This window comes from Lepisosteus platostomus, chromosome 28 (assembly GCF_059453375.1).
Source record: "Lepisosteus platostomus isolate fLepPlt1 chromosome 28, fLepPlt1.hap1, whole genome shotgun sequence".
Taxonomy (NCBI): Eukaryota; Metazoa; Chordata; class Actinopteri; order Semionotiformes; family Lepisosteidae; genus Lepisosteus; species Lepisosteus platostomus.
In genome coordinates, this window is record NC_142638.1 from 809,292 (window position 1) to 823,904 (window position 14,613).

Below are 14,613 nucleotides of genomic sequence, written 5' to 3' on the forward strand. Positions count from 1 at the left end.
CCCGGACAGGACAGCAGTTCATCACAGCGCACACAGACACAGACACACTCACAACACCCTGCCAGCCTAGTCCAAACCCATCTGTAGTTTGTATGCTCACATGCGTTTTTTCTGGGTGCTCCCGTGTCCTCCCAGAGTCCAAAGGTAATTAGGCTAATGGTTAGTTAATTGGCTCCTGGGAAAACTGGCCCTGTTGAGTGTGAGGGTGTTTGTGTCTGTGTGTGCCCTGCAATGGACTGGCGTCCCATCCAGGGTGTACCCTGCCTCAAGCCCATTGCTTTCCGGGAAAAGGCTCCATCTACCCTGCAGCCCTGTACTGGATAAAGCCATCTGAAAATGGAAATGGAAATCTCCCACAATCGTTTTTGTAGCACGCTAAAGTTGAGCTCCTTGTTTTTTTTTTGTTTAGTGTCAGATGTCTTCATCCTGTTGCAGTGGCTTCTTTACATGTCTTCTGGTTTCAATGGTCAGGCACACACTCAGGGTACATGCAGCTGAGCTGCAGCTACAGTACTTGTTTTTTAAGAGCATGGTGTTACACGTCTTCCCCCAGGGGAAACTCCTGGAGCACGGCTGTGGTTCTGCGGCACAGATCAGTCTTGCTACATGATTGAAATTCCTCGGCTTGCACACGTTTATCTTCTTGATCTAACCTGCGCTCTTCTCTGCCCTACAACAAACAAGCCATGCTCTTCCTTTGCAGGTACGTTCCTGAGAAATCAGTCACCAGATACTTCAGATGTCAACCCCTGCTGCTAGATAACCTTCCCCACTTATTATTAGGTATGACTATGGGGTTCATAATTCAGATGTGCACTTGTTTTGCTCCTCTTTGCTTGTAACTAATTCAAACAAACCTTTTCCTACTTAAAAAATACAGAATATTATCACACTTGGAATGGTGGCCTCCAATAGGCCGAGCTCCGCCCCCTTCAACGTGGAACATGGGAGTTTCTATTGTGACTTGCAGATGGTTTCAAATGACTAATAATACCTTCAACTGTCAGGAGGCAGTAAATCACCGACAAATTCTGAACTAACCTGACAATTATGTGGCTTCTGAAGTGGAAAACTAGTGAAAAGGTCACGTTGATCAAATCTGTAGTGTTTATTAAGGTTTCAGGTGATGCAGCTGAAAGTTACAATGCCAGGATCTCCAGGCAGGAGGGGGGAGTCCTGCCCACACTGCACACCCGGTCTGCACCTAAAGGAGTCTCGCACACCCCGAGCTCACTGCAGAGGGCACCGCAGACCAGGACCTTCCAGACAACTCACACCCCCTCGTGCCTGGTGGGGGTCTCCCATGCGTGTGACCAAATCCAGGACCAGCGCCGGCTTCCCATCGGGGCAATCCCCCGTACCGCCTGAAACCCTGAGACCCCCCCTCTGACCGCTCCGCTGACCCCGCTGTCGGGCGTCCAGGCTCTGGGACTGGAGCTGGAGACCACCGAAGCAGGAGATGTCAAGCTCAGGTGTCAGCTTGGGCGATTAAACATGAAAGGAGAGAAGAGCACCTTCGGACAACCCAGGTTCATTCCGGAAACCCAGGGAGGGAGAATTCTCCGGAGAAAGCGATTGGGAAGTATTCAGTGGTTGGGTTAAACACGCTTAATCTCTCCTGGACGCTGTGATTTGATCCATCTGCAAGGCTAAGTGCTGGCTGGCTTTTATTACTGCACCCTGAGACCTGGGGAATCCCTCCGATCTCTACACAGCACTTTTTTTTTTCTTTCCCAGAGGCTCCACTGACTGATGCTCGCCATCCCTGGGGCGCCTGTGGGAGCCGAGAGATAAACTGACTGCATGTTCCACTTTATCTGTGCTGATTATGTGGTACGGAGCATGGCTCTAACAGACCCCTACGGAAAACATTTTGGAAGTCAGCGATTTCATTTCCACCACTTAGCTTCAGGACCAGGGCCAAATATGAAATCACAGCCTTTGCAAAGCCAGGCACTTCAGATTTGTGAAGTACGGCCGTCATTTTTTCCCTTAATTCGCGATGTCAATCATGCCGAAGAGTCAGGTTACCAATCCTGGAATGGTCTAAATTAAATCTGTGAAATAAAAGCACATCTTGCTCGAGGCGTACTCGAATAAGACAGAAGTCCCGGTTTCTGCAGAGTTTTGTTTTCAGAGCTGAAACTCAAACCACCTGCGTTAGCCGCCCAGGAGACAGATACACCCCACCCTGGACTGCAGGATTCAGACCTGCTTCTGTGCACCGTGAGTCAAATGTCCTAGGACCTTAGGGGCATCACCTCATCACATGCGACACGATTCCTAGCTGCACATCGGAACTAACGATTACACTTTAAATCGCTTTTCAAAGGAGTGTTGCTATTGGCACAGTCACTGATCATATACGACAATATAGGTCGTTATGTGGTGTTGTACACAACGTTTAACGTCACCCCTGGATTTTCCAAGCGGAATCAATGCTTTAATAAACACACAAAAAAAGTTAATCTTGCACCAAGACAAACAATACGTGGTTCCTCTTTATACAGTACAATAGGATTACTGAAATAAGCTGTGAAGGGGAAGAGGTATTGTCTGCACCTAGATCACCTCACAACCTCAGAAGTGAACGCACACTGTATTTCAGTACAGAGGAAGTCAAATCGTTTTACTGTACGCCTTTGTTGGAGTTCGTCCTTCTGTCCAAGAGTACAGTTTGAAACCCTCGGTCTCACTTCAATCTGTTCAAAGGTACAGTTTCTTAAAAGCGTTTCGCTTTCGCTGTTAACCAGAAACGTAGACCGAATATCGATCAACTTCGTTCTGTGAAGTCGTCAGTTTGTACAACAAAGCTTAAGTTTACCTCCTAATTTGTCAAAATCGAATGTTTTCAAAACAAGATATATTCAACGTAGTTTACCTCTCAGGCTCGTATGTATGCGGGGAAAGCCCTGGCGAACCAAACCAAAACAGTGCAGCTCGATTTATAAAGGCGCTTAGATTTAATGTGATAGGGATCTCCTCGTAATAAAATGAGACCAAAGTTAAAACTCAGATCACCTACCTGCACCTCGGGGCGTTGAAGCACGACTGGACACTGGGCTAACGTGGGAGAAACTATTACTGCCGCTGTCGATACTTCTGACGACTCGCCGCGCCTCGCCGAAACCCAGCCGGTCAGCTGCAGACTGCCTTTCCAGTCTCGCCCAGGAGGTCGGATGCGCGCAGCTGCTGGTCAGGCTAACCGCGTGCTTCAGAAGTGCACTTATCCTCTTAGGAAGGGTTATGGGACTTAATTATCGCGACTTTTACACAGGCACAGAGCAACCCACCCAGCTGGCTCGGGAGAGGTCTGTTGCCGTGCGCCCGCCCCTCCTGAGCCCGCAGTCCAGTGCATGCCCAGACTCACTCCTGCTCAGACAGAGGAATTCGCGCACAGCACAGGCGCCTGCCAGCCCCCAGCTCGTCCCGGACCTCGGGCCACGAAGCCCGCTTCTGACAGACCTTCGTCGCCTGCACTTCGTACGGTCTTGGAGTCCTGGACGTTGTCGGGCGTCACACTCCGACAGATGTTGGGGAGGGGAGTGGGGGGGACTTAACCGTGGTTAAAAACGAACTATTTTCAGCTATGCACTATAAGGAAAACCAGAATACTGAGAATAGACAACGTGATGACATTGTTGATCACGTCTCAGGCTTGGGTGTGCTGCCACGGATCATTTCAGCTCCGCTCGCTCGCAGCAGGGCGATCCAGACTTCAAATAAAACTAAACAGACGTGCTTGGTGTGGTCCCCCAAGACACAATCATCAAATGCCATCCACTGTCATTTTAAAAACTGACAATGCTGTTCTAGCAATGGTGTACGTCCGACAGGCCAGGTATTACTGTATTCCTACTGTCTTGCCCAGGGAGGCGTTGCCAGTGCTGGAGAAACTCCCTGAGCTGGCTGCACCCCCAGTCTGCTCCTGCCCACCGTCAGTGCCATATCTCTGCCTACACCCCTCCCCATTCCTCCACTGCCCGGATTGCCAGGGCCTCTGCCCTCTCATCGCTGCGAACAAGCAACGCACTAAAGCTCACCATTCTCAAACTGGCTGTGTCCTTTACAGATTGTGCTCATTTACTATAAACATGAATTGCTCACCAAGAGGGTGTCTACATGGCTTAATTTGTATCCAGTCCATTTATGCTTGATACTGTTTCCGGTCATTTTGGTTGTAGCAAAATGCAGAACTTACTGTTTTATCGTATTAGTGTTATTGTTAATTTCATTTCGTTGTACTTGTAAGATACCAGATCTATAGCACTCATTCTAACCTTTGTGTGCATGGTAAGTCATGCTAGATAAGGGTATCTGCTAAGAAAAGTGTATAATAAGTAAACCAGTGAGAGTTTGCACAGACTAGGTACAGTAGGCTACCGCTTTATGTCAGAACAGATCACTGGTGGGGCACAGCTGTTTCCCCTTGAGTAACTTGTGTGCAATAATTCCAGTAAATGCCCTGCAGTGCAAATGAGTCTCCATTTCATAGTTAGAAATTAAAGATGTTTTCAATTCATTTTCTGGGGTTACATAATTAAATTTAAAAAAAGACATGCATGGTAGAAATAATATGATTTTTTTGTCTCTTTTTAGACAACCCTGACACCTCTCAAATACGGCAAAACCAACAGCTCTGCAGAAAAGCTGCACTATACTGTCACTTTTGATTCCAGCCGTCTGTAAATAACATTGTGATGTCTGAAGAAGCCTGATCAGCATGCAAACTTTATGCAACGGCCACAAGGCTGTTCAAAGGAGTTGTTTTGCCTACATCTGCATTGGTTTCTGTACAGAACCTTCCAGTATGTTTGTTAAGATGATTTCTCCTAGATGGAGAAAAAGATTGTGCAGAAGTCAGAATTGCTTCCTGTCCTGATGGAGTAAAAGCAATTTGAATCTTTCTGAAAGCAGCACATGGCTGCCCAGCTCATTGTCCTGGAAGGTGAGAAATGTTAAAGAACAAAAATACAGGAAGAACAATGGCCAGTCTGGCCAAACCAATTCTTTAAGTTTTTATATCCAGTTACTTATGAACAACTTCAAATTAGCCCTCAAAACAGCTGTTATAATACAATTTATAAACGTATGTTAATTTGCAAATACTGTAAAAATGTATTGTTATTGCAGCACTATCAGATACATACATTAGGAAACCCAAATCTTTTTATGTTAACTAATTTAATATACTTGTAAATCAATTCAAAACAAACATCAGACAAAACAAAACATCCGTCCGATTCATTTGCAATGCATTGGATATTGATTAAACGCAAGATACAGGCAACAGAAGACTACATTGTCGTTTTTGAAGAGAAAGTTTCATGATGTAGGTTCAAGAGTTTCACGCGGTTTTAATGAGACAAAAAGGCTTCCAAGCTCTACATCATCGTAAAATAACATTAAAAAAACAAAACATGGGCGCCACCTTATAGTGCTGTTTTACATGCAGTGTTTGTCTGCTGTATCAAAGCCCAGGATCAAAGAGTCCGTGAAGGTACTTACTTGAGCTGCATCAGGGATCTCATTTGGATCTATGCAAATTGGTCCTGCTTTCAGTGCCGGGCTCTGCCATCTGTGCGCTCATCAATACCGAGGCCAGGCCATGTAGGGAGACCCAGCCAGGCCAGTGACACCAGAGAGTCCCTGATAAAAATATCTCCTGCGCCTCAGCATTCCTCCTCCAAGCCCCGTTCCAAATGCACGACACAGCGCATGAAGGCCACGCAGCTAAAAGCAGCCTCTTCGCCGCAGAACAGATGTCAATTCGTGCTGGAGAAAAAGAACAAGTATGGCTTTGCCTCCGAGCAGGGAAAAAAAGCACTGGCTGAAAATGGGTTTAATGATTTTTATATGGAATAGCAATCCTCGGTCTGTATGTAGCAATTATGGGATATAAAATATCTCACACGCACCCATGTGTTATATGTCCTTTCCCTTTGCAAACCCAATGCATTCACAGTGCTTTGCAGAAGTAAAATGTTCCCAATTATACATGCATTTATCCGTTTTTTTTGTGTGTGTGCCTTCATGTTTTATTATAATTTAGATCTGAAACATGCTTTCTGAAATCAAATTTCACTAAATTGTGGTCCGGAAGCTGCTGTCAAGAGCCTCTCACAGTGTCAGCACACAACACAACAATGCAGCATATCGTGGTACTGAAGTTTTTCTTAGGTGGGTATTTTCTAAATATGAGGGAATTTTGACTTTTCCGATAGGGAGAGCCCCTTCTCAAGCGACCTCTCTCGGCAAAGACTGAAACGTCAACATAAAAGCGTGGTTAAAAAAGAAACAGTCACTCTGTATGTTGTTTCTGTAAGTTATGTTGTTGGACCAATAGGAGATACTCCTCCCTCACTGCCCCAGAGTGATGGCCAGGGACACTGCACTGCAGAAAACAATGGTCATAGTGGGTTTCAATTGCAGACCCTCTGACAGCAGGTCAGAAACCAAAACCAAATTATCACCTAACAATAAGTTGTTCAAAGCATTTTTGTCAGGTAAAACATAAAGCAAAGCTTCCACAAAGTGATGGCAACACAATTTTAAAAGCTTTGGTACTGCAACAGTGCCACCTACTGTTCATATGTGGTCAATGCTCACTGGCTTCAGTTGCATAATAAATCTGAATTCCTTCTGCAGTTTTACAATTAGAGAGATTAATTAGAGATATTAATTAAGCTGCTATTTATTTTATTAACTAACACCACATAAAATGTACAGCACAACAGGAACAGAAGAAAGAAAGGTTTCTACTTCGGATAAAATGACAATAGTTGAAAAGATAAACATCAGGTGTCCTGCAGTGCACAGTGAGTCCCCATAAACACAGAACCCTGTGTTTCCAGAGAATGTTTCTATTATTAAAATCTCATTAACAAATAAAACTTCACAAAGCATTTACAAAACAACAAAACAATATAACAACCAAAAGATACAAATGTCAGCACTGGCAGAAATGGAACAGGCAGTGTGCTACAGTCTTACAATATCCTGCAACATATGTATGCAGTCTAGAAAAACAGTGGGTAATTACTCTCTCCAGCATTTCTCGAATTACACAGCATCTCATCTATTCTATAAACACTCCATTATCAAAACTCTCGGGAAAACATAAAACGAATAACACACTTTTCACTTGAATCTTCAGAGCTGAATAATCTCGAGCCGCCCAAATTCAAACTACAGCCTAGATCAATCAACGCACAAACTCACCTGCCAAGTGTTCATCCCAAATACATTTTCCCATTACGAGGCTCCTCCCATCATGGGGCACTTTGGAAATCTGGGATTGATATTAAGAATGTTTTTACAGGTCTTCGCTAAAACTCTACCAAAATCCGCTTGAGAGGGATTCAAACAGTGAAGAGTGACACTAGCATCAGGTAAAACCGAGATGAATCGCTCTAATCCCATAGTATCACCATCCGATTTCTCACCTCTTTCTCAGGTCTATAAAAATCAAATACAAACAAAAACAAAAAATATAGGAACCCCTATTTCAGAGCTGGAATTAGGCTCACAGATTGTCATGCTGTCTGACAGCATGTGTCAGGGTTCCACTTCTGCTGCTGAAGTTGTTTTTGACACAGATGCATTGTTATGTCAAGAAAGTACTGCATATTTCAAACCTGATAGCTGCAAAAGATTTAATGAAAATGAACACATTTAATTATAGATGAACACATAAGGCCTGTTATTTATTAAACCAAATCAATTCGACATGGAAAAAAACTTAAAACTGCTTGCTTCCCAATCCCTTGGCGTCCTGTCAGCTCCTGCTGGTCTGGCTGTGCTCTCTGCGCTGCTTAGTTTGCAGACACTCTCTCCTTCCAGCGAGGGGGAGCACGCGAGGAAAGAAAAGGGTGATGCAGGGCTTCTGCAGCCGAAATCCGTTTCGCCGGACTGAAGAGCAGGCACTTCTGCAGGTGACAGGACAAGCCGTGAGCGGTACTCCACTCCTGCTTCCAACTGTCACCTGAAAATCTGCACTTGTATTTTGAGGAGAAGCAAAACACTCAGGCACATAATACGCTTTTTTAGAAGCCATACGGTACTCCTAAAGCAGTCTTTTTTCTCAGGAGTCATTGTGCTTGCAGATCAGATGTCATGGTGTACAGATGAGGCTGTTACAGCGAAGGACTCCCTTCTGGCCCCCAGAAATGCGCAACAGACAGTCTTACAAGTCCACGGCTCGTCTCACACATACATTTGTAGAGATTGGCTTTTCTAAAGGGCAGCACGGTGGCGCAGTGGCTAGCATTGAAGCCTGACAGCGCGGGGGCCCTCGGCTCAATTCTGGGTCCGGGGCACTGTCAGTGTGGAGTCTGCATGTTCTCCACATGGGTTTCCTCCAGCTGTCCCAGATTCCTCCCACAGTCTAAAAACGTACTAAAGGTTAACTGGCTTCTGGGCAAACTGGAGTGTGTGTTCGTGTGTGCCCTGTGATGGTGTGGCGTCCCATCCAGGGTGTGTCCTGCGGTGCAGCTGTTGCTGGCTGGGACAGACTCTGGCTCCCCCGAGACCCTGAACTGGATGAGTCAGTTAGAAAATGGACGAGGTGTTGAAAGTCTTCCTAAATTCTGACCCCTCGCAGGCCCCCGTTCTTGCTCGAACTTACCAACAGCAGGTCGCTGCCTTGCTCGTCCATGTTCTGGACCACTGGGTCTACGATATCGGACATCTCCCAGAACGACGAGTACTGCAGGGGAGCCTGTGCGGGCCACTCCTCCTCCCGGGGCAGACCGATGACCCTGCGGAGACGGCACTCTGGTTGAGCACTGAAGCAGCACCTCGCACTTTCATTTCTCAGCCTGGGGGCTCAAGCCGGCAGCTCCTAAGCAATGCAAGATGAACTCCGGATGTAATCGGCTTCTTATGGTCTGGGCTAAACTAGTACACTGTGACTGGATTTCCACAGCTGGCCCAGTCCTGTCAGGGCAGGGTGAGCTCAGCTCGCCTCAGCTGCCTGCCAGCACCTCAGCGCCTCTCCTGTAGCAAAGCCTGAGAAATACAAGATGCTTCTCTTGTGGCTGTAGCTTAAAGTCAGGTTGATTTACAACTACCAATTGCTGACTGAAGAAGTTATTGCAAGAAAAATAATTCTAGGTGTTTTAAAAGGAAACACAAACTTAACTCGAAGATCTTGTGGAGCTGCTGTATGTCGGAATATCCAAGAAATAATGGCCTGGAAAACAAAAGTGAAACAAAATAGATTTTAATCCTGAATACTCTACTTCAGCAGTTTATATTTTACGTTGTCTCAAACCTACATTATGAGACCTCTACACACATACTGCGGCACACAGCAGTGCCACTCACAGATTACATTCTTCCTTGAAGTCCTTCTCTTCATGGTCCCATTAAAATTCACACCAGGAAAACCATTTAGAAACCACGGCTGGCAAAATGTTTGTGTGCCTATCACCCTTTGGCTGCTTTCCATCCAAAACGTTTTGAAAGGTCAAACCTTGACATTAACAATTTAATCTCTGTCTATTATCACTCTGAAATCCATAAAACAGACCGAATAACTGAGACTAAAAGTTTTTTTCTAAAGATGGAAATTTTGGAAAATGTCATGTCTATTCAAAAGGCCAGGTTGTGAAATACCTGCTCAAAGGGCCATCTCTGCATATGTGCCAAGACAGCAGAAATCTCATACTCGTAACTCTACCAGGAGCTGCTTTAAGGGTGATCAGTGGGTGAAGAAAGGGATGCAAAACTATGATTAATGGGCATTCTGAAGACATGCAGGGACCCATTCCTGTCCACTGGAGGATCGGAACCAAACCCCACGGAGCAAGGAAATCAGGAATTCCCAGCCGTTTCCGCTCCGGGTACACACAGGTGCTCAGGCATACCGGAGGAGATAGAGCTCCGCGAGAATGCAGCCGGTGCTCCACATGTCCACAGAGGGGAGGTAGCTGGAGTACAGCAGAACTTCTGGAGCTCTGTACCACAGGGTAGCAACCTGGATGACAAAAAGCGAAACACAACAACCTTACAAAGTCTGGTAGCTTTTTTCTTTTACCACCCTTTGAGAGTGGTAGCCCAAAGTTTATTATCATGGCAAAGCACACCAGAACAAACTTATTTGAAAGCCTAAGGCCGTAAGAAAGTCGCCCATTTCAACATCAGCTCATCTGTAATTCCTCAAACCGTACCTCACTGGAACACTTGATAACCGCAGTCCGGCGCACACTCGGCCACACCACCAGACAAGCATTTTCCTCCAAACCAAAACGCCTTTTGTCTTTAAACACCAGAAAAAAGCTTGAAAGTTAAAAAGTAGACAGAGGCAACATCAAAAAACACTCATGGAAGATTAAAGCAGAAAGACAGATCGGAAAGCAAGACAATTTCAGAGTTGTTCTTCAAGTGTCAAACTGTATCCAACATGAACCTTACCCCTCGACAGATCTGCACAGTACTGTTAGTTTCACCCTGGACTTCCCATATGTACAGAACTTTTCCAAAGCCTCCCACAGATTGTACGGAACTTCTGCCAGGACTCCACTGGGATTTACAACAGCGCCCTGTGCTTTCGGCATGAGAAACTATGGTGCGTCCTGATGGGAGACCCACCCCTGGCGTCAGGGCCATGTGGAAGCTGTAGAGCCGGGCCAGGCCGAAGTCGGCGATTTTCAGCTGCCCCCTGCTGGTGATCAGGATGTTCTCTGGCTTCAGGTCGCGATGGACCACAAAGTTGGTGTGCAGGAAGTCCAGGCCGCTCAGCAGCTGTCCCATCAGGTCCTGAAATCAGAGAGAAGTTTGCTGTGGCCTTTTCTCCAGAGATAGCCTCTGTGAAATCAGTAACACAGGGCACCCATGAAAAACACAGCGGTGTTTATATTGACATTTCCCTCCACCAGGCACTGCGGGGAATCAATAAAAAAAGGCAAATATAGAATTACAACACAGAATCTAAACCAAGTGCTGTTAAGATATGTATCACTGGTGGCACCTCATTTAGAATATTGTTTTCATCATCATGTTACAAAAAAGATATCGCTGCTCTCTGTAATCTGCCCAGTACAAAAGGTTTAAGGATACTTTTCTACACTAACAAGCTAAGATGTGAATCTTTTTTAGTCTTGAACAGAAAAGACTACAAAATAACTTGATTCAAGTGTTCAAAACCCTCAAAGGAATTAAAAAAAGCTGACCAAGTGGACTTCTTCAGAATCAACACTGAGTGTTGTACCACAAGACAAACTGGATGAGAACATGAGGCTGTTCTTTGTACACTGCTGGAGTGTAGAACTATCCAGCTCTGAGCATGGAAGTAGTCAGCAGTGATTGCAGAACTAGCCAACTGTGAGTTTGGAAATAAAATAAAAAAACAACGTAGTTAAACTGGAATCTGGGCAGCATGATAAGTTCCTGGGGTGCTATCAGTGTGGAGTTTGCATGTTCTCTTTAAGTTTATGTGGGTTTCGTTCAGGTACTACCACAGTCCAAAGACACGCTGGCAGGTTGATTAGCTTCTGGGAACACTGGCCCAGTGTTCTGCATCTGCGTCCTGTCCTGCCTGAGCTGGTTGAAGCAGCTGGAACAGGGATGGATGGTGTTCTGGGTATTCTCACCTTGATGGTGTCAACGAGCAGGCCAGAGGGCGGGGCCGCCTTCAGGTACACGGCCAGGTCCTGGTCAATGTACTCGAACACCAGCGTCAGGTCCAGCTCCTTCTCCAGCAGCTTCGCTGACACGCCGAACAGCCTGAGCGACAAGCGGGGTCTCACGTCATTCAACAAAGTACTGAGTAAAGCAAACGAAAATGGGTATTCAACCTAGTTATCTATTCAGGGCAAACACGTTTTACAATAAAAGTAAATAGCGTGATTGTGATATTAAGCTACAATCACTTGCATGTTGCAATATAATGTATTATTTACCAAAAACAAATAAAAGTCTGAATGTTGTATTAATAACTGCCACAATGATCTTAAAATAATAAAAACAAAGGGATATGCTTGCATTTGAGGCAAACCTTTTAGCTGTCATTGTGTCCTCAGAAATAATGCAATGCGAGAGCTATAGTGATTGTTTTGATTTGCGTGGCGACGGACACTACTGTTAAGCTGCTGTAGTGCACTGCTGTCACACTGTCAAAGTGAACCGGCCCTGTGGTGACTGTGTGTCTGTGCCGATGAACTGATGCCCATCCAGTGTGTGAGCCGCCGTGTGCCTGTTGCTTGCTGGGACAGGCTCTGGCTCCCCTGTGGCTCTGGACTGGATGAAGTGGTTAAAATACAGATGGATGGATGAACGTCTTTTCCCACTTTGTTACTTGCTTATACAGTGCACGGCAATTTCTAAAATACTGCCTCATTCACATGGATTTTCACATATAATTAAGTATAATAACACGGGCAAAGGGGAGTCCAGACTGCATGTGCAACAGCTACAAGAAGCAAGGCTTCAGACAGCCATACCTGACTACGTTTGGGTGGTTGAAACAATCGATCTTCTTGAGCACCGCCACCTCCCGGATCATGAATGCGGGGATGCCGTCCCGTCCGTGGCCGGCCACGCTGAGCTTCTTGAGGGCGACCAGGCGCCGCTGGCCCTGTGTCTCCCGGGCCTTGTACACCTTCCCGTAGGCGCCCTCGCCCACCTCCGCCAGCCTCTCGTACTCCTGAGCCGCGGAGTCGCCCGCGTCCATCGCTCCTCCGTGCACACCGCAGCTGCCGGCCGCAACGCCAGACCGGGAAACGTTTCGCATGGACCCCGACGGGCGACGGGAGCAAACGTTAGAGAAGAGATGTGCAGAAAAACAGTGACCTAAAGATGGCCGTTATACCTGAATGCTTCCAAAGAATACATTTCTCCTGTCTGACGTAGGTCATGTGTCATGATTATAAAACGTTTGGGTTTTGTCAAGATCAATGCACAGTGTGGAATCTAAAGTCACATTTTGTTCGGCATTACTTGGAAAATAAGTAAAATAACCGTTGCTAAAACGTGATAATACTCCAAATGTGAAGTGAGAAAATTCTACATGTGACCCCCAAGTCAAAATAGTTAACTTAAAGGGAAATATCTTAAAGTTTCATCAGCTCTACTTTTAAAAACTAAACCTTAACAATATTAGGGGAAAATACGGCAATGCCTTGATAATAAATTAGCCACCAAAACGTAAACCCTTCTCTTAATTTAAAGCCACGGTCTAAAATATCGCTACCCCTCACATTGAACTGAAACTCAGAAATCGCCCAACTCACGAGCTGCTCCAGCACAGAGCCCGGCCAGCGGATAGCGGCGAGACAGGTACCGTGGGAGCTCCGCTCTCGGGCACTTTATGGCGCTATTGTATCAATCCAGCTCCGGGACAGCTAATCAGATGTCTGGAAGTGTTGCACGAATCCGGGTGCTGGCATCGTGGTGCAGGCATGATACGGGCGTGCTTTACAGAGGTCGCATAAAACAGGAGTTAACAGCAAAGCAATCTTTAAGAAAGGCTTTGGAGCGATGTGGATGGCGAGCGTTGACACTTACTGAACTTTTCCCCCCTGCCTGCACATTTCCAGCATTTCCACCCACTGCCCGTTTAGACAATTCACCGTTACTAGCAGGTTATTAACGCTGCTGTCGTCTTCGTGGACTGCTTGCTCTCAGATTCAGGTTACTGCTGCAAATAGTGTATTTACTTCCAAACCCGAATTTCAAGAGCACAGTGCATCAGTATGGGAAGTGGGGACAGTATGCGTTACCTTCAGCCGAGAAGTTGTAACTGGAGGCCTGTAACGTTCCTGAGTTAGATTACTAGGTCATTAAAGGTCTATGGGCCGCTTATAGTTTGTTTATTAATCTCACTCTCCTAGCACAGTCCCAGCAAAGTCGAATGAGTATTGAGGGTTTTGAAATGCACGTAATCGAATTACAGTGCTCAGATGGATGGAACTCAAAGTTCACACCTAAGGCTACAGAAAACGAGCACAGCCTCTCTGTCATGACCTGTTGCAAGTCCCTGGCAGTGAAACTGGACTGCCTGAGGAAAGCAGCATTTTTAGCGCTCTCAGCACCTGGACCAACGTACTGTACCTCCGTGAACAGGCTTTGTCCCTCCTGCAGCTGGATCACAAGTGAGCACCCGGAGGCTTGCGTGCTGCTTCAACTGACAAGCTACGAGCCCGAGACGGAAGAGACAGGCAAGGGAAAGCAAGGGCAAGGATCAAGATGTTCATATTAACCTATTAACGTTATATATTATTTTTTATGAATCAAAATGTAAGCAGAGCTATTATTGACATAAAAAAAAGTATAGACGGCATGCAAACCCGTAAAAGAAGTGCCTGGGCCGACTCCTTCCCAAAGGGCTCTAGCTCCCAGTAGACCCCACTGGCAGGGAGCAGCAGTGAGACGCGCAGCCTCACAGGGAGACCCCCGAGCGCGCGGATGATGGGCCCCGTTAGGGGGCCGATTTCAGCAGCAACCCCAGAGGGGCCAGGGCATTCTGGGCCTCGCAGTGACACACATGGGGCCTTCACTCGTGGCCAATAACTTTCTCGCCTGAAGTCTCCCTACGAGACTTACAGTACAAACTATGACTCTCTACTAACACAGCGTCTTGCAGCGGCGCTGTAATAACCTGAAGCCTCAGAA

At 46.2% G+C, this 14,613-nt stretch overlaps 2 protein-coding genes across 12 annotated transcripts in view; both read right to left on the reverse strand.

The window, feature by feature from the left end:
* The window catches only part of svild (supervillin d), a 74,609-nt gene extending 68,987 nt beyond the window's left edge, over positions 1-5,622 (reverse strand). For 4 of the 10 annotated variants that reach the window (XM_088622840.1, XM_088622835.1, XM_088622838.1 and 1 more), the window contains exon 1: positions 3,026-3,503. The gene's annotated coding sequence lies outside the window, so the exon portion shown is untranslated. Of the gene's footprint in view, positions 1-3,025; positions 3,504-5,508 lie in introns of those variants that run through there. The other 6 variants (XM_088622843.1, XM_088622844.1, XM_088622841.1 and 3 more) reach the window with 3 other exon arrangements.
* Positions 5,623-6,678: 1,056 nt separating this feature from the next.
* On the reverse strand, positions 6,679-14,613 carry cdk21 (cyclin-dependent kinase 21). 2 transcript variants are annotated; one of them, XM_088622850.1, is made up of 8 exons: positions 13,233-14,613; positions 12,444-12,695; positions 11,595-11,727; positions 10,594-10,761; positions 9,870-9,979; positions 9,143-9,193; positions 8,627-8,759; positions 6,679-7,928 (listed from the first exon to the last, which is right to left on the reverse strand). In XM_088622850.1, exons 2-8 carry the CDS (start codon positions 12,671-12,673, stop codon positions 7,815-7,817), a joined length of 939 nt encoding a protein of 312 aa, XP_088478976.1. In that variant the 5' UTR covers positions 12,674-12,695; positions 13,233-14,613; the 3' UTR covers positions 6,679-7,814. The 2 variants fall into 2 exon arrangements, with proteins under 2 accessions (XP_088478976.1, XP_088478975.1); XM_088622849.1 differs by lacking the exon at positions 13,233-14,613 and having other exon boundaries at positions 12,444-13,217.

Excerpts from the sequence above, each read along its gene's own strand:
- cdk21 (XM_088622849.1), bottom strand. The coding sequence starts at position 12,733 with ATGCGAAACGTTTCCCGGTCTGGCGTTGCGGCCGGCAGCTGCGGTGTG. Across the intron at positions 8,760-9,142 it reads CAGCTCCACAAGATCTTCGA|GGTCATCGGTCTGCCCCGGG; the intron begins GTTAAGTTTGTG and ends CCGTCTCCGCAG. Across the intron at positions 7,929-8,626 it reads AAGGCAGCGACCTGCTGTTG|AAGTGCCTGCTCTTCAGTCC; the intron begins GTAAGTTCGAGC and ends TGTCACCTGCAG.